The 27314-nt window shown below is 37.8% G+C and overlaps 1 protein-coding gene across 1 annotated transcript in view; it reads right to left on the reverse strand.

Moving 5' to 3' along the window:
- The window catches only part of ACER3 (alkaline ceramidase 3), a 167349-nt gene that overhangs the window by 48231 nt on the left and 91804 nt on the right, over positions 1-27314 (reverse strand). Inside the window, exons 4-6 of the mRNA XM_049889736.1 lie at positions 17412-17464; positions 13222-13303; positions 10017-10052 (exon numbers count right to left, since the gene is read on the reverse strand). Coding sequence (XP_049745693.1) covers positions 10017-10052; positions 13222-13303; positions 17412-17464 — 171 coding nt within the window. The remainder of the gene's footprint in view (positions 1-10016; positions 10053-13221; positions 13304-17411; positions 17465-27314) is intronic.

A 27314-nucleotide genomic window follows, 5' to 3' on the forward strand; every position in this document is an offset into this window, starting at 1 on the left:
ACATCTGTCTTGGAAGAAGTACAGCCAGAGTGCTCATTAGAAGCAAGGATGGTGATTCATCTCACATACTTGGGACATGTTATCAGGAGGGACCAGTCCCTGGAGAAAGACATCATGTTTGGTAAAGTAGAGGGTCAGCAAAAAAGAGGAATACCCTCTACGAGAAAGACTGACACAGAGGCTGCAACAATGAGCTCAAGCATAAAATGACTGTGAGGATGGCACAGTACCAGGTAGTGTTTTGTTCTATTGTTCATAGGGTGTCTATCAGTCAGAAGTGACTTGGTGACACCTAAGAACAACTGTCATATGGGAACTTAGAAATAGCACATATACAATAAATATTTTGATGATAATGGGGTAGACTGATTTTCAATATTTCTTCAGAGTTAATATTCTCCATGATTCATTCCTCTGGTCTGTTCCTTGGATTAAGTCAAAACATGGTGAAGACTTCCAAAGAACCTATCAGTTTATTTTTTACCAAATGCTTATTGAATACCAACTGAGTGCAAGGCATTGGACTAGGCATTCATCATTCAAAGATGAAAAGACAGTATTCCTCACCACAATTAGCTCAGTCTAACAGAAGAGAGATGTAATAAAATACCTAGCATCTGAATCTGGCTTCTAAATTACATTCTCCACTAAAAGGAGCCAGGGCTCCACAGACAAATGGCTGATTCTAAGCCTAGGGCAGGCAAAGAACAAAATGAGCCTGGAACACCTTGTGTCAAAAAGTAAAGAATACTCAGAATGATGAGGACATGTCAAAAGGATATAACACCAGCTTGAAAGGACACCACTGGCCAAATTTGACAGTTTGTACACCAAAGAAAGTAATGAAAGCAATGAATTATAATCCATTGAATAAAATAGGAATACATGAGTCCACAGACATATAAATAGAGAATTCATGTAATGCTTTCATAAGTCTCACAGTACTTCACTACAAAATTCTTATTAATCATGAAGAGACAAAGAGTAACCTTACAGTGAAGTCTGGGAGACACTATCTTAATCAAGTAATCAAAGTTAATATCACCAGTAATGGACAAATGAAAGTCACGTGCCACCTGACAGGTTGCAATGAGAAGAACACAGCATATTTCTGTGCTGGTCCTGCTAAAAATGCACAACTGGAATGTAACCATGAGAAAACATCAGGCAAATCCAAACTGAGGGACAGCCTACAAAATAACTGGCCTGAATCAAAAGTGACGGGATCATAAAAGTCAAGAAAAGAGTAAGGCACAGGCTCCAGAACGGAGACTAAAGATGCATGAAACTGAAGCAATAAATGCAAATTACTGCGACAACTGGCAAAATGTGAACAGGCTCTGAGGATTTTGATGGCTGTATTAGAGTTGTGTAAGGAATAAACACTGGAGTATACCCCAACATGATGGCAACATAATATCAAATGGTTCAGGGGAAAAATGTTCTTAGTACTGTTCTTGCAACTTTTCTGTAAGCCTGATATTGTTTAAAAGTAAAAATGGGAGAATTATGTTCTAATCCATCCGGATAACTATTAACTTCATACTCCAACCTCCAGAGGGAGCTCAAGCTTTTCATTCTAGGAGAAAAGCATTCAGTTCACCAGTATAGTTCAAAAGAACAGTTCATCAGACTGGAAGATCAGGTAGGAATTTGTGGACAAAGTCCCAGTGAGTGGGAACCTGTGGTAGTCATAGGTAATAAGATTTAGGCATATGCATTTTGAATTTGTAATAGCTTCACTCATTATATTAATGACAGCCAATTGACCAGATATGTTAAAGACCTTTTAATAGAAAAAACCATGGGTATAGCTGGCGGATCTAGATTTTTCTACTTTCTGATTACTACCTCACTATGTAACCTATAAAAGCTCAATACCATCAGTCAGAACAAGGCAAGGGGCCAACTGTGGATCAGACCATTAATTACTCTTATGCAAGTTCAAACTGAAACTGAAGAAAATTAGAACAAGTCCACAAGAGCCAAAGTACACCTTGAGTATATCCCACCTGAATTCAGAGACCATCTCATAAATAGATTTGACGTGTTGAACACTAATGACCGAAGACCAGACAAGTTGTGGAATGACATCAAGGATATCATACATGAAGAAAACAAGAGGACATTAAAAAGACAGGAAAGAAAGAAAAGACCTAAATGGATGTCAGAAGAAATTCTGAAACTTGCTCTTGAATGTTGAGTAGCTACGGCAAAAGGAAAAAATGATGAAGTAAAGCAGCTGAACAGAAGATTTCAAAGGGCGGCTGGAGAAGACAAAGTAAAGTATTATGATGACATGTGCAAAGACCTGAAAATAGAAAACCAAAAAGGAAGAACACGCTCAGCATTTCTCAAGCAGAAAGAACTGAAGTAAAAATTCAAGATTCAAGTTGCAGTACTGAAGGATTCTACAGAGAAAATATTAAACGATGCAGGAAGCATCAAAAGAAGATGGAAGGAATACACATAGTCACTTTACCAAAAAGAATTGGTCGATGTTCAACTATTTCAGGAGGTAACATATGATCAGGAACCGATGACACTGAAGGAAAAAGTCCAAGCAGCACTGAAGGCACTGGTGAAAAACAAGGCTCTGGGAACTGATGGAATACCAACTGAGATGTTTCAACAAATGGATGCAGCACTGAAAGTGCTCACTTGTCTATGCCAAGACAGCTATCTGGCCAACTGACTGGAAGAGATCCATAGTTGTTCCTATTCCCAAGAAAGGTGAGCCAACCAAATGTAGAAATTATCGAACAGTATCCTTAATATCACTCACAAGCAAGGTTTTGCTGCAGCAGTGTTATCAACAGGGAACTGCCAGAAATTCAAGCTGGATTTAGAAGACGACGTGGAACCAGGGATATCACTGCTGACGTCAGATGGGTCCCAGCTAAAAGCAGAGAATACCAGGAGGATGTTTACCTGTGTTTTATTGACTATGCTAAGGCATTTGACTGTGTGGATCATAACAAATTATAGATAACATTGCAGAGAATGGGAATTCTGGAACACTTAACTGTGCTCATGAAGAATCTGTACATGAATCAAGAGGCAGTCGTTCAAACAGAACAAGAGGATACTGCATGGTTTAAAGTGAGGAAACATGTGCATTGGGGTTGTATCCTTTCATCATACTTATTAAATCTGTATGCTGAGCAAATAATCTGAGAAGCTGGACTATATGAAGAAGAAAGGGCCATCAGGATTGGAGGAAGACTCATTAACAACCCGTGTTATGCCGATGAACACAATCTTGCTTGCTGAAAGAGGACTTGAAGCACTTACTGATGATCAAAGACCACAGCCTTCAGTATAGATTGCACCTCAACATAAAGAAAACAAAAATCCTACAACTGGACCAGTAAGCAATATCATGATGAATGGAGAAAGACTGAGGTTGTCAAGGATTTCATTTTACTTGGATCCACAACCAACACCCATCGAAGCAGCAGTCAAGAAATCGAAAGACAGATTGCATTGGGCAAACTGGCTGCGAAAGACCTCTTTAAAGTGTTGAAAAACAAAGATGTCACCTTGAGGACTAAGGTGTACCTGACCCAAGCCATAAGTGTTTTCAATCACCTCCTATGCATGTGAAAGCTGGACAATGAATAAGGAAGACCAAAGAAGAATTGACTAAGAAGAATTGTGGTGTTGGCCAAGAACACTGAATATACCATGGACTGCCAAAAGAATAAACAAATCTGTCTTGGAAGAAGTACAACCAGAATGCTCCTTAGAAGCAAGGATGGTGAGACTACGTCTCACATACTTTGGGTATGTTATCAGGAGGGATTAGTCCCTGGAGAAGGTAGAGGGTCAGCAAAAAAGAGGAAGACCCTCAATGAGATGGACTGACACAGTGGCTGCAACAATGGGCTCAAGCATAGCAACAATTGTCAGGATGGTGCAGGATCAGGCAGTATTTCATCCTGTTGTGCACAGGGTTGCTATGAGTCGGAACCAACTCGATGGCACCTAACAACAACAACAACATATAACCTTGAGGACTACCTAGGTGGTACAAATGGTTAACATTTCAGCTACTAATTGAAAGGTTGGAGGTTTGAACCCACTCAGAGGCACGCTGGAAGAAAGGGTCTGGTGATCTACTTCGGAAAAATCAGCCACTGAAAACCCTATGGTGCACAGTTCTACTCTGACATACCTGGAGTCACCGTGAATTGGAATCGATTTGACAGCAACTGTAATATAATCTTGAACAAGTCACTTACTTATCTTGGCCTTGGACTCCCCATTTGTAAAATGCAGGGACCGAAATAGATGACTGTGGTTTCCTATTCTATAACCAAAAAAACCAATTGCTCTAGAGTTGATTCCAACTCTTAACTATCCTTTAGGGCAGTGTAAACCTGCTCCATAGGGCTTCCAAGTCTGTAAGTCTTTAAGGAAGCAGATTTCCACATCCTTCTTCCACAGGGCGGCTGGTGGGTTTGATCTACTGACCTTCTGGTTAGCAGCCAAGCTCTTTAACCACTATACCACCAGGGCTCCTTTCCTATTCTATACTTAGTCAAAATATGGATTTAAGAGGCATTTTCTTTTCAGGAGTCAATATAGGTTACTGTCATATGATAAGGCTAAAAGGTTGGTGGTGGTTCTTACATAATTAGATAATAAAAATGGTAGAAGTTAAATATAGATAGTATTTTATAAAAGAATTTCATAATCTCCAAAGGCAATGTTGTCTACTGGTAACATCACAGTTTTTATATATATTTAGGACTGGTTTAAAATCCTAATTCTGCCCAAGCCTTACAGTCTTCTAAAGCATCCTGGGTATAACTGCCAAAATCATCTAAAATAGACCTTACGATGTCATGCCTCTGGCAATGGCAAAAGCCTAAGATCCAAACTTTTTACCATATCCAGTGCTTTTCATAATTTAGTTCCAACCCTTCTTTCTCATCTCACATTCTGCAGCATCTTGTATTTTAGAGCAGGATTTCCCAAATAGTATCCTCCAGAACACTACTGTGCTGGGAGATGTTAAAAGATATGCCATGAAGAGTTCTGTGGTCCAGCTGCTCAAATGCCATCTCCTGTATGACGCCTTCCCGAAATCCTCCCGTACAAATTATTTATTCTCTTTTTATCCCCAAAGTACTTCACTTATATTTGGTTTAGAACAGTTTTTTAAGTTGATATCTGCATTCTCATTTACTTACAGTGAAACAGCTATGCTTAGGTTTTACACGTTTAGTCTTCACTTTTTTTTCCTAATAAGTTCATCATCACACTAAAATCCAGTCACATCTTTTCATTCTTAAAAAAAAAATGACCTTTCTGATATTAAATTAGATTCCACAGTAATCTGCTACAAGGACATCATAATATCATGGAAGGAATATCGGTTTTGGAATAAAAAAAATCTGGGCTCAATTTTCAGCTCTGTCACTAAGCAGGTAGATGAGAAACACTGGGCAAATTACTTAACTTTTCTGAAGATGGTAATTTCTATACAGGCTTGTTGATTTTTTAGTCAGATAATAGGTAAGTCAATCTATATATACTATATTAAAGAATATATAATACCTAGCACATAGCAGATACTCAAAAATATCAACTTCCTTAAATCCCTAATTTGTAATAAAATGGCACAAATGAAACACAACAGAATGACATTTAAACAAGTCTGTTTATAAGCTTGTTTTCCGAAGTGTGTTGTTTACAGAGTGTATTCCTTGAAAACCTTGAAGGTCAAATTGGAAGACAGAGTTAATAAATAACATACTGATGTGTCATGTCTAGAAACAATCTTCAGGAGACATCTACTTTGGCAGGAAGATTTTAAGCAACGGCACTCTTTCAGATATCAGATGAAATCTCATCTGAGATATTCAATTACTGATTTGTCAATCAGCTGCTTAAAGAGGGTCCACTAACTTCTTAAACATTCTTTTTCTCTCCTCTCACGTATGCTTGTCTTCTTGTCTAAAACATACAGATGTTTCTATTGAATGTGGCAGCTATGTGATTTGGGCATTACCCTTTGCAAGGCCATCAAATTAAATAAGTGGCATTTGAGTCTCATTTGGATATGTTTAGATTACTTCAGATTTAATACAGTCAAGTAGAGTGGTTATCAGTATTTTTTCCCTTAGGGAAGCTAATCTGGTTGGCAAGACAATATTGCTGGTTGTGCAGATACTTCAGATATCATTTAACCCCTTCCTTCTAATTCTATCTTACTACTTATCTTCCTTATCTTCCTAGGCCCACCTCAAAGACCTCCTTTCAGAAGCTTCCCCTGATTACCATAGGCACATTATGTCATCTTATGTCTTAATATGTACTTTTATTAATATGTACATTATTATACTTTATTATTTTTATTGCCTCGTGCTTTACATCTCTTATTTTATTATTTTCATATTACCCTTGTGAAATAATCTCCTCCTCATTTTGAACATTTTACAGGTGAAGAAGAGAGATAGCAAGAAACTTGTCCATGAATAACAAAGTGGCAAGAAATCAAGATTCCAAACTCTGAAGTGCTCCTTTAGATTGCACAACATTGCCTTCTGCTCCCCTTTTCCATTAGTTTTAAGACCTTGAAATTACTGTAAATCTTGTCACTTAAAGAATCCCAAGCAATCTTCCTAAGTTCCTGTACATAAAAATACCAACAGTAATATGAAAGAATGAGAGCAATACTCTAAACTCTGACAAATAGAAGATTCTTAGGAAAAGCAGTTCTCTGTTCTTAAGAATGATACCCAGAAGAGAATAACTAGGGACTGGTTTTTTAAACCGTGTGTATAAGTAGAAAATATCAATTCTAATTACTTACCAGAGCAGCAATAGGATAGTCTAGATAAGATATTTGAGAAAAAAGCATCTTCAAATAAAGCTTAAAGTAGTGAGAAATACTATAATAAACCACAATAATGGGCCATCTTCCCTAACTTGTTTTTCAGTACTAAGGCAAAACATGCTTGTTGTGTCTGAAATAAAAAGCAAGAAGGTCATTGTGACTACATGGGGTGAAAAAGGGCCTAAGTGGAAGGAGATTCCCTCTAGTCCAATCTGGTTTTTCCTTTTACATAGCACTTATCACCTTCTAACATGTAAATTTACTTACTCGTTATATCTGCAGTTTATTGTTTTGTAGCATACTATAGAATTGTTGCATTTTTTTCACCCTTTTTCAGTGGACTAGTGCAAGACTCATTAACAACCTGTGCTATGCAGATGACACAATCTTGCTTGCTGCATGTAAAGAGGACTTGAAGCACTTACTGATGAAGATCAAAGACCTTTATTACGTCTCAACATAAAGAAAACAAAAATCCTCACAACTGGACCAATAAACATCATCATAATGAACAGAGAAAAGACTGAAGTTGTCAAAGATTTCATTTTACTTGGATCTACAATCAACACTCATGGAAGCAGCAGTCAAGAAATCAAATGGTGTATTGCATTGGGCAAATCTGCTGGAAAAGGCCTCTTTAAAGTGTAAAAAGGCAAAGATGTCACCTTGAAGACTAAGGTGCACCTGACCCAGGCCATGATGTTTTTAATTGCCTCATATGCCTGCGAAAACCAGACAATGAATAAGGAAGACTGAAGAAGAACTGATGCCTTTGAGTTATGGTGTTGGAGAAGAATACTGAATATACCACGGACTGCCAAAAGAATGAACAAATCTGTCTTGGAAGAAGTACAGCCAGAACGCTCCTTAGAAACAAGGATGGAGAGACTACGTCTCACACACTTTGGACATGTTATCAGGGGAGATCAGTCCCTGGAGAAGGAAATCATGCTTGGTAAACAGAAGGTGAACGAAAAAATGAAAGACCCTCAACGAGGCAGATTGACACAGTGGCTGCAATAATGGGCTCAAGCATAACAATGATTGTAAGGATGGCGCAGGACCGGGCAGTGTTTTGTTCTGTGGTACACAGGGTCACTGTGCATTGGAACCAACTCGATGGCATCTAACAACAAGTGCTTTTTAAACTTTTCTACCAAAGTATTCTAATAGCAGAGGAGGGATGACTTACTCCTGAGGGATAGAGCCAAGGAAGGCATAATGAAAACACAAAATTCCTTTGAAGTTTTCTATTTCATCCTAGAAATTCATGTGGTCATTGAATTCTATTCTGTAACATATCTTATTTGTTGCTGGGTACTTAGTATGTACCAAGGGTTTTCTATGTATTACTTCATTTCACCCCCAGACAACCTTAGGAGGTTACTATACCAATTTTAGAGATGAGGTATAACAATAAGCTCCTTGAAAGCAAGGATCCTCTAACTTTATTCACTAATGTATTTCCTGTGCCTAGTGCAGAGCCTGGCATTTAAAAATTGTTGAATACTGAGGGAACTAAAGCTCAGAGATGCTAAGTAATCTGTTCAGGGTGGAGAGCTAGTACACAGAGGAAAACTAGATTTGAGTCAGGTCTGACTGTAGATCTTAAAGCTTTTGCTCTACTGCTTCTCTGTCTCCAATTTCCAGCTCAGAATGTGCTAACTGAGAAGGCACACAGTGTTGAATGAATGAATGTGTCCTACCTTCAGGTTGCTTATCTGCTTTACCCTAGCATCCCCTTGGTCTTTCAATTCTCTAAATTTTTAGTCTCTAGGCCCAGAACTTAAGCCATAGCAGGCATGGATAGACCTAGCTTTCATCCCACCTCCCTTCCTATCGGTAAACATAGCCACTATATAGAGAGAGAAAATATTATCGGGAAAACCCATGGAAATTGCTACAGAGGCAGTTACATTAATAGTTTATTTCTATTACAGAAACATATGGTCAAACAGGTCTAAAACACAAAATGGCAAATTGATGGTCATGAACTTACAAAATCAATCCAAAATGGCCTATTTTTTTCTTTTTTGTGGTTTTGAGTTTTCTTAATAAAGGTCAACAAGAAATTTATAAAAACTGAAGTCTTCATACAAATCAATGTATTTCATTTTTTTACAATGTCTCAATAAATCTTCTCAATAAAGGCAGAATTACATAATGACAACATTTCAAGTTATAATAAACGGGAAAGTCATGATGTCCTTTCCTGTAGCATCTACTTTCAGCTGGAACGTAGGAAAGCAAGACACAATAATGTGGTTTTGAAATTTATTTCTAAAAACAGATTTCAGTTAGATGATTATTATATAGCTTGAGTCACAAAAGCTACAGAAACATTTACTCTTTAAATAAGTACAATGTATTCTGACACAAGGTTTCTAACACTCCTGAAACTCTGCTTATCTATTTTTGTGTACTAGTCTATTAAAAGAATGGTTACAGGAGTCAGACAAACCTAGTTTATAATCCTGGCTCTGCCTCTTAATAACTGTAACCTTGGGGTGAATTACTTAATTTTTCTGAGCTCGTTTCCCTTAAAATGTGGATAATTTCCCCTAATTTGTAGGATCGTTGGCAAGATTACAGAAAACGTTTGTATAGTAACGCATCGTACCAGGCACATGAGTGACACTCAGTAAACAATAGCTATCTTTATTTAAATGTTGCTACTTTATTTCACTCTGGCTTCATTACGGGAGGCACTTAAATCATCATTTCCAGCAACAAAGCTTCCTGTGTTTGCTTCCTCCAACGTAAATAAACCTCCCACCTCAATAAACTTATTCAAATATATTAGAAAAAAATATTTAAGGAATTTTCAGCTCTGCCTTTTCTAGATCATAATGTCATAAAAAGACTCTGTACGTGTGCAATACTTCAGGTTTTTTCTGCTTATATGACTGACGCTGCACCTGTATTACTGCATAGCAACAGCCAAGTGGATCTGGATGTTGGCTGTCCCAGTTACATTTCTGTTACCTGTACCTGGCTCCTGTAGGCACTTGCATTTGCAACCTCTGTTTTAAACACTGAACTTTCCTAGGGCATCTACCATTTCATTTTCAAATGTTGTACGTGCATATGATTTACTAGAAAAGAAGAAAACACAAGGCAGGCAAGTATTGTTAAATAATCAAATGTACAATACTTTTAAAGAAATTACCTGATGGAATACAGGCTCTTTTACCTTCAGGTAAACCTGCAAAATATTAAAAGAAACACATGTGAATGAAGTGCATTAAGGAGAAGGAAAAAACCCTTTCCCACTACTCTGCAAATCCCCAAACTCTCCTGCTTCCCTCATCCTACTACTCACACCTGACTCCAGCCATGTAAAACAATCAGATTAGATGGCCTGCCATAGAAAGGTTAATACCTACAGGTGGGTCTGATCCCCACGTCTAGCCCTGCCGTGGTAAACTAAACGTTTCAGAGCTGTGTGGCCTCCTCTGGCCTCTTGGCCTCTGCAGCAGCACCAGGGAGGAGCAAGGAAGCAGGAATGTGTTGATAATCCCTGTGGCAGCTTTGTTCTACAGTAGAAGGAACACTAGACTTAGAGTTAGAAACCAGAGTTAAATTTCAAATTCTGCCACTTACTTGCTAAATGCCAAAAGCAAGTTACTTAACCAAAGACTCATTGTCATGTGGACAATGGACGTAATAGTGGTAAGGAATGATAAGTTAAAATATGTGAAAGTGTCTAGCACATAATAGGCGCTCAACAAGTGAGCCCAGTTAAAACAAGTTTCATATGCCCTCTTCTGGTTCCAAATACCTCTCATTCACTCACTCAGATGCATTTCCAGTTCTGCGAACCCTAGCGTTAGGCTCCAGTGTCATCCGGTGATTAAGCTAAATGCTTGTTTAAGACTGAGCCTACATTTATCGCCCTATAAAATCAGACCCATTGCCATCGAGTTGACTTCAACTCCTAGTGACCCTACAGGGGCACATTTTTTAAACCACATGGTACAGAGGTGGCAAGATTCAAATCATAACCCTGAAACGACTCCCATCGTTCAAAGCGATCTGGCCCCTGCCTTTGGTTTGGCTTCATTGCTCTCTTGTCTCTTTCTCATCCTAAGCACCAGAAAGTATTGCACTTCCCCAAATGTGCTAGTTTCAGGCTTCTGTGTCTTTAAACATGCTGCTCTCTATTTTGTCCGGAAATCTGCAACTCCCCTCCCCCGTCCATCAGCAAACACTCATCTTTCAAGATTCAGCTCAAACTACGCCTCCTTTTTGAAGCCTTTCTTTTTTATACATAAACTTGCCTGGCCAGGCAAATCACTGAAACTATCTGGACTTTATTCTATTCTTCTATACAGTAACAAGATTCCTTTTGACCTCGAAATTCTAGAATTTTTTCATGATTGACGCGTATGTAGTTTAGGCAAAGGACTATGCAGGGCAATGGTGTATACCACGAACTCTTTCAACCTCCTGTTCACCCTCTCAACTCAAATTTAGCTGCTGTCACCAGCAAGCTGCTGCTGACAGTATCCTCATTAAGATTAATATTACTAGATTTTTTTAAATGCAAATTTCTGTGGGTCAAAGCTTAATCTTAATTTTACTCATCCTCTCAGAGGCAATTAATACTGTTACTTATCACTCCTAGAAATCTCTTTGTACTCTGTGATATCAGGCTCTCCTGGCTTTCCTATATTTCTGATTACTTAGTCTCCCTTGCTGGTTCCACTTCTTCCACCTGACCCTCAAATGTCAGGGTTGTATATTTAGTCATCTTAATAGTCAATACTATCTCTGTGCAAGTTCATCTACCCCCACATTTCTTGTACTGCCTATACCCTGAAACTTAAGCTTCATGTTATTAATGACAGGTACCTCAATCGCAACATATTCCAAACTGAACTCATCTACCCCTACCCCATGGTACAAACCCGCTCATCTTTCTTGCAAAATCTGCTCTTCCTTCAAGTTTCCTATCTTGGTTAAGGACATACTATGTATACTGACAGCTGGGCTATAAACTGAGGATTTGTTCTAGACCACTACGTATTTTTACTCCACTTCCATCCATCTCCACTCAGTTGGTCACAGATCCTATAATGATGATAGCTTCTTTTCATCCCAATAGCTCTTTTACGTTTGTCAAAGCCTCATACTTGCCTAAGTAGATGCAAAAGCTCTAATCCATCCTTCATAACCAGAGTAATCTTCCAAAAACATATGTCTGGTTATGTTTTTCCTCTACTTTAAACAAGCCAGTTAATGGCTCCACACTCACTCCAGGATGAAAATCTGAATTGTTAAACGTGCATACAAAGGTGTTTATAATTTGACATTTGTCTAATTCACTAGAATCATGTCTCCCCCTTGCCACATGCTCCAGCGTATACCACCCTTTCCTAAATTGTTCCTAATTCCACTGACAGAGATGCTGTAATGAGACCATAAGCGTAAAGTACTCAGTACAACATCTGACACACAGTGAGCACTTAAAAATGGTAGTTCACTATGTTGTTCCATGGTTCTATGCCTCTGGACATGCAATAGCCTCTACTTAGAAATGTTTTACCACACTCCTGCTCTGGGGCCTGGTGAACTCCTAATCATCAGTTAAAACTTAGTTCGATATCTCCTCTCTGAAGCTTTCCTGGGCCCACTTAAGCAGTCTTGATGGATCCTTCTTTATTTCATCACTGTGTAACTAGTTTTTACTTCTCTTAAAGGGTCGCTATGAGTCAGAATCGACTCGACGGCACTGGTGGTGGGTGGGTATGGCGATTATCATCCCTTGATGTAATTCTTTGTCAACATGTCTGACTTCCCAACTTGAATGAGCCCCTCAAGGATGGCAACTGCTTCTTCATCATCTTTGTATTTCTAGTGCCCGACATGGTAGGTTTTTAATAAATGCCGTATTATATTGAAATGAATAGTCTCTTAATACAAAATGCAATTCACTTGAGGGGAAAAAAAGCAGTAAAGTAGGCTCAGAAGTGACTAGCTACCTCAACTCATTAACAAAAACTTAACTATTAAAACAGTCACACTGTGCCCAAAAGAACAGAGCCAATCTCTTGTTTTTAACAAATAGGAGGTAATACGTTCATCCATGATAAAAGATTAACATTTTCTCCCATAGCTACTAAGTATTTACTTTTTGATTTTTCCCTTTTTAAAAAATAAACAGATTTAAAAAGTTATTCCAATTACAATGAGAAATGACACTTGACCAGGAAACAAAGGAGCAATATTCATAAGTGAGATACCCCAGTTTTGTAAAAAAAAAAAAAAATTTCAGCCTTAACAGCATGAACACAACACTGGAAAAAAATGTGCCAAACTCCATAAATGCCTAGTTCACATGCTTAATCTGGTAGAAACAAAATATGACTTACTATGGTTACTATTAAACTGAACAGAACTAATGTAAAAAGCAGATGGTAGTTTACTGAGTTCTTCACCTTGAAACATTCAAACCTTTAAAAAAAAAAAAAAAGAGAAAAACTTGTTTTAGAATATACAATGAGGAAAACAAATATAATGTTGCTTTACCATTTGCATACATATCTCTGTGATCTAGTGATGTCCATCATTTCTTCCTACCCACACTCCCATTTTACAGAACCTGCACTGCCTTCGGCCTGCAAGAGGCTGGTTGGACCAGGAGTAGACATCTGATTTAAGCTGGGCCGGTAAGAAGGTGTCGCCTGAATATCTGAAGCTTGGGGCTCAGAAACTGAATCAATTAAGTATGGGGAGTCAAAATATAAAGTCTTATGGACTCAGGATCTCAGGCTACTATTTGCAGGTAGCTATAATGAACAATTTTTTTTTATAATGAACAAGAGGAGCCCTGGTTCCTAACCAAAAAGTCTGAAGTTCAAACTCACCCACTGATACGCAGGAGAAAGATGTGACAGCCTGCTTCTGTAAAGATTACGGCCTTGGAAACCCTATGGGGCAGTTCTACTCTGTCACATAGGGTCGCTATGAGTCGGAATCGACTCGATGGCAACAGGTTTTTATAATGAACAAGCGAAATGAGTGAATAGAGAAGTGATCTGCAGGGAGAAAACAATAAAGTAGATATACAGAGATCTGAAGCCATGTGGAGAAGAAGGAATGAAGGAAAGAGTGGTAGGAGGAGAAGCTGCCCTTCTAGTGAAGTGAGGCTATACTTCCTGCTATTGCACTCCATGAGATTTCCCTAATGTCCTTACCATAAGTAAATCGCTTAACTCAAGCTGGCTGGAGTAGGTTTCTGTATCTGACAACCAAAGGTCCCTGGCTAAGGCGCACTATTATAGAAAATATGACTATTATAATTACTTCTTTAGTTATCTTTCCTCCCAACAAGACTATGAATTCCTTGTAAATAGGGTTAAAAATCTTATTTTTTTCATATACGTAGTCACCAAGATAGTGTCTGACACACAGAGATATTCAGTAAATAAGGAAATCTGAATATTTGACTATAAGTAATTATCAGCCTTGAGGACTATGTCTTGATATGGAACAGTTCTCTCAGTTTACGGACTGGGTTTGGGGACTGGAACCAGCTCCTATTGCATCATCTGTAAAGACAGGTGACTGAACCAGATGATCTCTTTTACCTTTAAATTCTATGACTTTATGACTTGAAAGATGATGAAAACTTAGGTGGAATATTTGTTTTTACTTTTAAATTCTATGACTTTATAGACTGAATAGTGATGAGAAAGTTAGATGGGATATGTACTCTTCATTCTATCAATCATTCACCAAATTCTGTTTATTATTCCAAATCTCTGCAAAAATGGTCTATAGGAGGCCTGGCTTATATTTATTATAATATCATTTCACTATATCATATATAGCCACTTCCTTATCTGTCTTCCTTTCTCATACTATGAGTTCCTTGACTCTTTGTATTTATAGAACCTAGTATCATGCCTAACACAAAGGAGGCTTTCCAGTACATGTTTCACAAATGAGCAAACACAAGCACATAGAAGGAAAAGCAGGTTTAAAAATGGTTAAAGGTCTAGATTGCTTTGCATATATGATACGTATTCTATGTGTATCCCATCTACACAGATTTCATTCAGGATTCTAGGAAATACCCAGGTTCCTTCTGTCTGACAGTAGTTTTTTGGGCAATGAACAGATCCTCCCATTTTCTCTCAATACTGGCTTTTATTGTTAAAGAAGGGCAATAGATTGACTAGCAAGCAGGCCCTTGCATACGGGTCATATCAAAACATTACTATTATTGTTAAGTACAAAAGCTAACAACTAACATTTTCTAGGCCTTCATAATTAAGTCAGATGCTTTATACATATTTATCTATAATATATAATGCAACCCCTGAAAATAGGTTATGATGTCCCTGGATGTAGTAAGGTGGTTAAGCACTTGTTTGCTAACTAAAAGGTAAGGTTCGAGGTTCAAGTCCACCCAGAAGTGCCTTGGAAAGCCTGGAGATCTACTTTGGAAAAATCTGCCATTGAAAACCCAACGGAGCACAGTTCTATTCTGACACACATGGGGTCACCATGAGTCAGAATCAAATTGGTGGCAGCTGGTTTGGTTTTATAAATAAAAAAAAAAATCTCAGGATTTGAACCCAGAACCATTTGACTTCAAAGAGAACAGTATTTTCACTATGGCAAACTGTTCACTTCCTCCTAGTTTCTAGCCCCTTCAAAGTACACGAGATTGGGCAGAAACCTAACCTTCACCTGCTACCACAACTGGTCAATTTTGTGTCTCTATTTAGGCAATACATATGCTCCCTAAAAACAATACGTAAGGGGTCAACAGAAAAGCTACTGTAACTAATAAATGAAGTTAGCAGGGTTATAGGATAAAAAGTCAATGCACAAAAATGAATAGTATTTTGAAACGTTAGCAATGAAAAATTAGAAAAAAAAAATGAAAAAAGCAACACTATTTAAAATAGCACTCCAAATCATGAAAAACTTAGGGACAAATTTAACAAAAGTATGTGCAAGATCCCACTAAAAACCACAAAACGTCATCAAGAGAAATCAGAGAAAATCTTAAGTGGTGAAATATACTAAATTCATGGATTGGAAGACTTAATATTGTGAAGATATCAATAATACAAATCTTAGCAGCTGAATGGGCACTCTTTCTTACATTGTTTTTGGATAAAAATCAGTCTTAGTAAATGTAAGAGCCGACAGTGGCATGGTTTGTTACAGCCCACTAAAACAAACGAACAAACAAACTTTCCACTACTTTAGTGTATACTACTCATTTTTGGGAGCAGTGTTATGATATATAAGATGGACATGAACTGGTTCAAATTGTGGCTCTACCACCTAACAGGCCTGGTTACTAAGGCCAGACTCAGACATGTGGGTTCCCAACACAAGCTAGTCATTTGTTGCTCTCCCAGACACAAATTCTTTATTTTTTCAACATTTAGCAAATTTGGTGGAGTCCAGGCTTACATACCCTACTCAAAAGTCCTCACCCACCCTCCTTAGAAGGCATATTTGATGACCATCTGTTGGTATGTGATCACACGCTACAGGAAGGGTCCCACTTCTATACTTCTACCATATCCCAAGCAGCCTATCAAAGTATTTTTCCAAATTCTCCCTTACAGGAGTTCTGACAATTGGAATGTTTTTCGTCATGATATATTTACAAGGATATTTTAGTGCCCTCTAGAAATTGGTTTCCTGGATAATGGCTTAGCTTCTTAACCAAGCTGTGCTTATATCCTTAGACAAGTTACAAATCTCTGTGGTTCATTTCCTCATCTATAAAATGGGGATAATACCTACTTATCTTACACAATTGTGAGAATTAGAGATGATGTACTAATCTGTCTGGCACAGTTCCAGGTATAAACTGGATAAATAGACATCAGCACTTATTAATGTTCTTAGTATAATCACTTGTTTTTCCCTGACATTCAAATTAATTTGACAATGCAAATTAATTTGATATTGAAGTGAATAAAATATGAGCCACGAAGGTAACTTTGAACTGGTAATGGTTTGTAAGCTGTTTCACTCTTTAACTCCATGCTTGTGAATAAGCAATCAACATGAATATATTCTTGACAGCATTTATCTGATTTTGAATAAGAATTTAAAGCACACAAATACTATCTAATAGATATCATCAAGCAAAGAGAGATTAAAACGATACAATCACTACACAACTGGTAGAAGTGTACTTCACTTTCCAGGTAAGCTTCTGGTAAGAAACTATATTTATACTGGAGTATATAGAGAACTTCATCTAAAATTTTTATGGCATAATATAAAAAATCTTTACATTTGTACGCATTCATCATTCAGGAAAAGATAAGTTGCACAATTTACTCATATTAAGTCATTCTATCTATATTGGCTACAGAGTTTTGAGATCACAGAAGTTAATGAACATTATTATAACTTCCCAGAGATTATACTCAATTTTTTGAGATCACAAAAGTTACAATCTTCTACATTATTACAATCTCCCAGTAAAAAACTGAATTGGTTATATTATTTAATTCACTTCTAGCCAAACATAAATTTTAAGACATATTAAATTACTGAATTTTAAACATTAAGTACTTACATGCAGTACACAAATATACAACAGCTGTAAATCATTGGGAGCTCATCCAATAGCTATAAGAAACAAAGACAGACAACAGGACTTGAAAATCGTAGAGCTGCAATTATTATGCAAATCAAAATGAAACAGCAGAATGATGAAGACTGTCAATTCTAATTATCTCCTTACTAATTATTTTACATATTTATCATCATCTAAGTTGGAAGCCCTGGTGGTGGAGTGGTAAAATACTATGGCTGCTAATCAAAAGGTCAGAAGTTCGAATCCACCAGGTGCTCCTTGGAAACTCTATGGGGCAGTCTACTCGTCCTACAGGATTGCTATGAGTTGGAATCAACTCGACAGCAACGGTTTTTTGTTTTTTTTTAATTTACTTGGTGTACATTTATTGTTTTTGAACAGACGCAATGTTATCCATTCATCTGTCTGTCCTATGTACACACCTAAGTAGGATGCCTGACTCACTATTCCTGGAGGACAGTCTTGCAATCATGCTGTGCTAGCATCATTCCGTATCACAAACTATATTAGTACGTCTAGGAAATAAGGTCTGTGGGTCCCATAAGAATTTATGGGCATTTCCCTTCTTCCTTTACCACCTTAGCCGGATAAGATATCCACTAACACGCATAAGAAGAGATATCATAGCAGAGGAAATAACTCAAGTTAATCAAGGTAACCTGTATCTCTGAAACATAACATTCATCATTATTATTACTGCCATCATGTATTAAACTGCAAGCTAGGCACTATGTTAGATGTTGCAGATAGGTTATTTCTAATCCTTAACCCAATCCAAGAGTTTAATTATTCATGTAAACACATTTAATTGATTCTTTAATAATATGTCTACTATATGCCACATGCGCCAAGGGTTAGGAGTCGATGATACAATGAAAACAAGACACAGTCACATCACTGCCCTCCAGGAGTTTACAATCTAGGGTGGTGGAGAAAGGCATTCTAGGAAGAAGGAAGAAAGCGTATGCAAAGTGAATGATATATTCTGGTAAAGTATCAGAATAATGAAAACAACAGCATTTGTGTAATGTCTTATAGTTAAGTGGTTTATATTCATTATCTCATTTAATTTTCACAACAATTTGAAGGTAGGTAATATTATGATCTCCATTTCACAGATGAGAACACTGAGGTTTAGACAGTTTAAGTAACTTGCCCAAGATCACGGAGTTAATAAGGAGTAGAGCTACGTTTTGAATTGACTCTACAGCATACTCGAATCACCTTTAAATGTTCAAAAAAATCAGGCACACACCTGGATCAAAGGAGAATGAAGAACACCAAGCTTACAAGGTAATTATGAGCCCAAGAGACAGAAAGGGCTACATGAACCAGAGACTACCTCATCCTGAGACCAGAAGAACTAGATGGTGCCCGGCCACAACCGATGACTGCCCTGACAGGGAGCTCCACAGAGGAGAACCCCTGAGGGAGCAGGAGAACAGTGGGATGCAGACTGCAAATTCTCATAAAAAGACCAGACTTAATGGTCTGACTGAGACTAGAAGAATTCCGGCGGTCAGGGTCCCCAAACCTTCTGTTGGCCCAGGACAGGAACCATTCCCGAAGACAACTCATCAGACATGGATTGGACTGGACAATGGGTTGGAGAGAGATGCTGATGAGGAGTGAGCTACTTGCACCATGTGGACACTTGAGACTATGTTGGCATCTCCTGTCTGGAGCAGAGATGGGAGGGTAGAGAGGGTTAGAAACTGGCAAAATAGTCACGAAAGGAGAGACTGGAAGGAGGGAGCGGGCTGACTCATTGGGGGAGAGTAAATGGCAGTAGGTAGTAAGGTATATATAAGTTTTTATGTGAAAGACTGACTTGATTTGTAAACTTTCACTTAAAGCACAATAAAAATTATTTAAAAAAAATCAGGCACAGAATCACGATCAGCTGCAGCAAAATCTACTACAAGTTATACAAATATGCAGAAGGTTTCTCTATTTAAAGTTTTTGAATCAGGATCTACTAGCTCTATATTAAACATCTTTTGTATTTTGTCTTCAGTATTTCAGTTTTCAAGTGTTAGCAAATATTTGTGTAGCCATTTGGCCTTCACACAATTCATTGAAGTACTTAAAAAGGACCCATTTTTTGGGAACGTCGTAGAGGATAAGGCATAAAAACACCTGTTTTCTCTGTATTATTCCACAGGCCTATCCATACAGTCTATGAAAGGTAGTTGAAATAATTGTTGTCATTCTTTTATTCATTGATCAACAAATATTTATTAAGCACTTACTATGTGCTAGTCACCATGCTATATGCTGGAGATAAAATAGTCCTTGCTCTCAAGGTGGTTTACAGTCTTGCAGGGGAGAGATACATTAAATGGTTAATTGCACAAATAGGTATTTAATAATAATTATAATAAGTGCTCTGAAGGAAAAATAGAGTATCATGACCATAAAATAGGGGTCCTAACTTAGTCAGGGGAGCCCTGATAGTGCAGCGGTTAAGCATTTCGCTGCTAACCAAAAGACCAGTGGTTTGAATCCACCAGCGATTCCCTGGAAACCCTATACGGCAGTTCTGCTCTGCCCTAATAGGGTCGCTATGAGTCGGAATGGACTCCACAGCACACTTACGGAGTTTCAAAAACCTTTCCTGGAGAACTGACACATAAACTGAGATCTGATAAACAAATGAAGATGTGATTAAGACAAAAAGGGGCTGGCGTGGGGCGGGGGGAGAGGATGTGAGAATCCTCAGCAGAGTAAACAGCATGTGGAGAGGTCTTCTAGTTAACAGAAATTTGAGGAACTGAAAAAAAGTCCTATTATCATCAACACAAGGCAAGTGCTAAAATAAGTAAGAAAAAAGTAACAAAAGAACACTAAACTGGGGGTCAGAAAATCTGGATCCTAATCTTGCCTCCAACTTTCTCTGTAATGTCTAGTCAAGTCACTTCCCCTCTCCTGGCCTATTTTTCCATTTATAAAATTAGTAAATTTAACTAAATTTCAAAAATCTTTTCCAATATTAAAATTCTATTACTCTAAATTGCCTTCATTCCTTTTTTGGAGACCTTCTGCTCACTCCTGATGTCTCTACCCCTTCCCTAATGTTTTCCTTAATCCAATCCTAAAAATCCACTGCTTTTAGCTAGTAGCCACAAAAATCTGACACATTAATCCTGGCAAAGCTTGCAAATGTTAGCCTTCACAGGAGCATACACAATTTAATAGCACTCAAAAGAATGAATTACTGACAATGGATCAATAATGGTAGTTTCAGATACTCTAACTGGCTGAAGAAAAGCAAAGGAAAATAATATTTATTAAGCACTTATTTATCAGATTCTATGATACAGCTTTCACATATGCCAGTTAAATGATTCTCATAACAATCCTAACAAGTATTATTAGACCCATTAGACAGATGAGAAAACTAAGGCTCAAAAGATTAAGTGGGGAAGGAATATAAACACAGCTTTCACATATGCCAATTAAATGATTCTCATAACAATCCTAACAAGTATTATTAGACCCATTAGATAGATGAGAAAACTAAGGCTCAAAAGATTAAGTGGGGAAGGAATATAAACACAGTGGTGTGACTAGGGAGGTGGGGACCATACCAGGTGACACTATCAGATGGGGTGACAACAAAATGACTGTCTAGAAAATTTTTGTGCATTTTAGCACAAACTTATTATTTTTTTATTTAAAAAACCTCTGTGGTTAGTTATAATAACAAAAATATTTTTCATAAGCCCAGCTTACTTGTATCAGTATACTACATGGCTAAAACTCTATGTTATTTTACTTTTTTTATTATGACTGTCCTCTTTTATTTAATATTATTTTTTTCGTACTTTAGATAAAGGTTTACAAAACAAACTAGCATCTAATTAAACAGCACACGTATTGTTTTATGACACTGGAGAACACCTCCAGGACATGTCAACACTCTCCCTTCTTGACCTTGGGTTCCCTCTTACCAGCTTTACTGTCCTCTCCTGCCTTCTAATTCTTGTCGCTGGGCTGGTGTGCCCCTTTAGTCTCATTTTGTTTTATGGGCCTGTCTAATCTTTGGCTAAGGGTGAACCTCAGGAGTGACTACATTAGTAAGCTAAAAGGGTTTCCGAGGACCATACTCTCAGGGTTTCTCTAGTCTCTGTCAGGCCAGTAAGGCTGGTCTTTTTTTGTGAGTTAGAATTTTGTTCTACATTTTTCTCCAGCTCTGTTTGGGTCCCTCTATCGTCATCCCTGTCAGAGCAGTCAGTGGTGGTTGCTGGGCACCATCTAGTTGTGCTGGACTCAGTCTGGTGGAGGCTGTGGTGGTTATTTGTGGTTTGTAAGTCCTTTGGACTGATCTTTCTCTTGTGTTTTTTGTTTTCTTCATTCTCCCTTGCTCCCAAAGGAGTGAGATCAGTGGAGTATCTTAGATGGCTGCTCACAGGCTTTAAAGATCCCAGATGCTACTCAAAAAAGTAGAATGTAGAACACTTTCTTTTTAAACTATGTTATGCTATTTGAGCTAGATGTTCTCTGAGACCATGGTCCCCACAGCCTTCAGCCCAGCGATTCCATTCCTTGGGGTGTTTGGATGTGTCTATGGAGCTTCCACGACCTTGCCCTGTACAAGTTGTGCTGGCTTCCCCGGTATGGTGTACTGTCTTACCCTTCACCAAAGTTACTACTTATCTATTGTCAATTTAACTACTTGTCTACGGTCAATTGAGTGTTTTTCCATTCCCACCCCTCCCCTCCCTTGTAACTATCAAAGATTCCTTCTTTTTGCATGTAGACCTTTTCATAAATGTTTATAGTAGTAGTCTCGTATCTGTCCTTTTGTGATTGACCTATTTCACTCAGCATAATGCCTTCCAGATTTATCCACGTTGTGAGATGCTTCAAAGGTTCATCGTTGTTCTTTATTGTTGCGCAGTACTCCATTGTATGTACCATGGTTTGTTTATCTATTCATCTGTGGTGGGCATCTAGGTTGTTTCCATCTTTTTGCTATTGTGAACAATGCTGCAATGAACATGGTTGTGCATATAACTATTTGTGTGACAGCTTTTATTTCTCTAGGATATATTCCTAGGAGTGGGACTGCTGGATCACATGGTATTTCTATTCCTAGCTTTCTTAGGAAGTGCCATATGGTTTTCTAAAATGGTTGTACCATTTTGCATTCCCACCAGCAGTGCATAAGGGTTCCAGTCTCCTCTCCAACATTTGTTATTTTCTATTCTTTTGATGCCAGTAATGCTGGGGTGAGATGGTGTATCATGGTGGTTTTGATATGCATTTCTCTAATGGCACTGGTTTTTTTTTTAATGGCTAGTGATTGTGAGCATTTCCTCATGTGCCTGTTAGCCACTTGAATGTCTTCTTTGGTGAAGTGTCTGTTTATTTCCTTTGCCCATTTTTTAATTGGACTCTCTTTTTGTTGTACAGGTGTTGGATTTCCCTATACATTTTAGAGATTAGTCCTTTGTCAGATTTCTTATTGCCAATTTTTTTTTCCCAGTCTGTAGGTTCTCTTTTTGCTGTTTTGGTGAAGTCTTTTGATGAGCGTTAAGTATTTCATTTTTAGAAGATCCCAATTATCTAGCTTATCTTCTGGAGTTGGCGTGTTCTTATGGTTTGTATCCTATTAGTGCCTCTAGTGTTGATCCTATTTTTAATTCTAAGGTCTTTATAGATTTTGGTTCTGTATTTAGGTCTTTGATCCATCTTGAATTAGTTTTGTGTATGGTGTGAGGTATGGGTCCTGTTTCATTTTTTCTGCACATGGACATCTAGTTTTGCCAGCGCCACTTGTTAAAAAGACTGTCTTTTCCCCGTTTGATGGACTTTGGTTTGGGCCCTTGTTGAAGATCATGTGACCATGGGTGGATGCACTTACATCTGGGTTCTCAATTCTGTTCTCTTGGTCAATGTATCGTTGTTGTACCAGTACCAGGCTGTTTTGACTACCACCGCTGCATGGTAGGTTTTGAAGTGAGGTAGCGCAAGTCCTCCTACTTTATTCTTCAATAGTGCTTCACTTATCTGGGGCCTCTTCCCTTTCCATATAAAGTTAATTAGTTTTTCCACCTTTTCAAAGAATGTTGTCGGTATAGAAACCCTGGTGGCATAGTGGTTAAGTGCTACGGCTGCTAACCAAAGGGTCAGCAGTTTGAATCTGCCAGGCGCTCCTTGGAAACTCTATGGGCAGTTCTACTCTGTCCTACAGGGTCGCTATGAGTCGGAATCGACTCGACGGCAGTGGGTTTTTTTGGTTGTTGGTATGTGGATAGAGATTGCATTGTATTTGTAGATTGCTTTGGGTAGAACTGTCATTTTTACAATGTTGAGTCTACCTATCCATGAGCACTGCATGTTTTTGCATTTAGGTAGGTCTCTTTCGGTTTCTTGCAGTAGTGTTTTGCAGTTTTCTTTGTACAGGTCTTTTACGTCCCTGGTTAGATTTAGTCCCAAGTATTTTGTTTTTTTTATGGGCTATTATTATTGTTTTCCTGATTTCCTTTTCATCATTCTCTTTATTGGTGTATAGGAATCCAACTGATTTTTGTACGTGTACCTTGTACCCTGCTACTCTGCTGAAATATTAGTACCAGTAGTTTTCTCATAGAGTCTTTTGGGTTTTCTATGTATACTGTCATATCATCTGCAAATAGGGACAGTTTTACTTCTTCATTACCGATTTGGATGCCCTTTACTTCTTTTTCTTGCCTTACTGCTCTAGCTAGAACTTCCAGTACAATGTTAAATAGGAGTAGTAATAAAGGGGATCCTTGTCTTATTCCTGTTCTCAAGGGGAATGTTTTCAGCCTCTCTCCATTAAGAATAATGTTGGCTGTTGGTCTTGTATAGATGCCCTATATTATGTTGAGGAATTTCCCTTCTATACCTATTTTATTGGAGTTTTTATCAGGAAAGGGTGTTGGACTTTGTCGAATGCCTTTTCTGCATCGATTGAGATAATCATGCAATTCTTTTATTTATGTGGTAGATTACGTTGATTGATTTTCTAATGTTGAACCATCTTCGCATACCTGGTATGAGTCCTACTTGGTCATGGGATAAAAAAAAGATATTTTTATTTATTTATTTTTTTGATATGATATTGAATTCTGTTGGCTAGAATTCTGCTGAGAATTTTTGCATCTGTATTCATGAGAGATACTGGTCTGTAATTTTCTTTTTTGTGTGGTGTTTTTGCCTGGTTTTGGTATCAGGGTTATGCCAGCTTCATAGAATGAATTCGGAAGTATCTTTTCCTTTTCTATGTTCTGAAATAGTTTGAGTAGTACTGGTATAGGCTCTTCTCTGAATGTTTGGTAGTACCTCTCCAGTGAAGCCATTCTGGGCCTGGGCTTTTTTGATTGGAAGTTTTTTAAATTACCTTTTCAATCTCTTCTCTTGTTATAGGTCTGTTCAGATTTTCAGCATCATTTTGTTAGTTTGAGTAGGTAGTGTGTTTCTAGAAATTTGTCCATTTCCTTTAGGTTTTCAAATTTGTTGAAAGAGTATATTTTTTCGTAATACTCTGCTACGATCTTTTTTATTTCAGGTGGGTCTGTTGTAACGTCCCTCATTTCATTTCTTATTTGGGTTATATGCATCCTCTCGTGTTTTTCTTTTGTCAATTTGGCCTGTAGTTTGTCAATTTTGTTGATCCTTTCAAAGAACCAACTTTTGGTTTCGCTGATTCTTTCTATTGTTTTTCTATTCTCTATTTCATTTATTTCTGCTCTGACCTTTACTATTACTTCCTTTCTTCTGGTGGCTGTGGGCTTCTGCTGTTCTTTTTCTATTTGTTCGAGTGGTGTAGCTAACGTTTTAATTGTTTCCCTTTCTTCTTTTTTGATGTGTGCACCTATTACTATAAACTGATCTCTGAGCACTGCTTTTGCTGTGTCCCAAAGGTTTTGGTATAATGTGTTTTCATTCTCATCTGATTCTAGGGATTTTTTTTTTATTCCATCTTTGATTTCTTATATTACCCAGTGGTTTTTAAGCAGGGTATTATTCAGCTTCCACATAATTGATTTTTTTTTCCTTGGCCTTCCTGTTGTTAATTCCTACTTTGATGCTGTTGTGATCAGAGAATATACTTTGTATTATGTCAATGTTTTGGATTTTGTTAAGGGTTGCTTTGTGGACTAAGATGTGGTCTATCCTGAAGAATGTTTCATGTGCACTGGAACTGTCCCATAAGGTTTCCAAGGAGCGGCTGGTGGATTTGAACTGCCAATCTTTTGGTTAGCAGCCGAGCTCCAATGCACTGAGGTACCAGGGCACCAATTAGAAGAGTGATGTACAGGAATTATGATTTATGAGCACCATGAGTAAAAAATATTACTAAGGATCCTGTATGGTCTGGTACGGGAGGTCCATGGGGGTAAGGGGGTGACACCGTGAGTTAACGTGCTGGTGACATCAACCCTAGGGGCGCCACTACAAAGACCCCATCTCTTGAAGAGAATCAACACCACACTGTAAGCAGAGCATGTGGGGTAGGATATAATGGTGCAAGCATCTTTGGAAAACACAAAATCTGCTACATAAAACTCAAAACTGAGTTAAATACCCCAAGAACAGGGAGTGGGCTGCTTTAGGACGAAAGGTATTCCAACTGGTTTATCAGTATAACTATTTCTCCAAAGCTCCTTTGAGACTCTTTAAAACAAACATAAACATGTATTTTTCTTATTATAAAAGTAATTCGTTTATTGTAGAATATTTGGAAAATGTGGAAATGCAGAGAGAAAGAAATATAATTGCTTATAATCTTATCAACCATGATGAATACAATTTAATGTTTCAATGCATCATTTTAACATTCACTCATGCGGTTAAATGGTTAAATGTCTGACTGACCAACTGACTAACCAACCCACCTGCCTTCCTTCCTTCCTCTCTCCCTCCCTCGTTCTCTCTCATTCATTCATGTATTTACTGTACACATGCTATGTGCCAGCACTATTCTAGTTGCTAAAAATGCACAGTGGTAAATAAGACAGATGAGGTCTCTGCTCTCAAGGAGTTTACATTCTAATTGGGGAAGAACACAAATAAAATCATTTCAAATGGCAATAAGTGCTATGAAAACTATGAAATAAAGTAACAGTAATTTGCGGTAGAGACTGCTTTAGATAAACTGGTCAGGGAAGGCATCTCTGAGTAGGTAACATTTGAACTAAGGAGTTAGAAGAAAACAGATGTGCTAAGATCTGAGAGAAAACTGTTGCAGGCAGAGGAAAAAGCAATTCTACCCATAGGTATATACTGAAGAGAAATGAAACCACACATCCAGTCCAAACAAATACTTGTACATGTCCATAGTGGCTTATTCATAATAGCCCAAATGTGGAAATAACCCAAACACCCATCAACTGAAAAATGGATAAACAAAATGTGGCATATTCATATGATGAAATGTTATTTGGCCATAAAAAGGAATGAACTACTTCATGCTACAACATGGGGAAGAACCTTGAAAATATTACACTAAGTGAAAAAAGCCAAGTACAAAAGGCATGATTCCATTTACATAAAATATCCAGAAGAGGGAAATTCATAGAGACAGAAAGTAGATCAGTGGTTGTTAGGTGCTGGGCGTGGGGATAATGGTGAGTGACTGATAATGGAGATGGGGTTCTTCTTTAGGGTGACAGAAGTGTTCTGGGAGTTAGTAGTCATGGTTGTTCAATTTTGTGAATATACTTTAAACTACTGAATTGCACACTTTAAAAGGGTAAATTTTATGGTATGCAAACTATATTGCAAGAAAGATATTCACCTACAAATTCACAATACTACCAGCAAAATCAGGAAATTAACACTGATTTATTACTACCATGTTGTCCTCAGATCCCATTCAAGTTTTGCTAAGTGTTCCAATAATACCAT

Source organism: Elephas maximus, chromosome 7, assembly GCF_024166365.1.
Source record: "Elephas maximus indicus isolate mEleMax1 chromosome 7, mEleMax1 primary haplotype, whole genome shotgun sequence".
In the NCBI taxonomy this organism is placed as follows: domain Eukaryota; kingdom Metazoa; phylum Chordata; class Mammalia; order Proboscidea; family Elephantidae; genus Elephas; species Elephas maximus.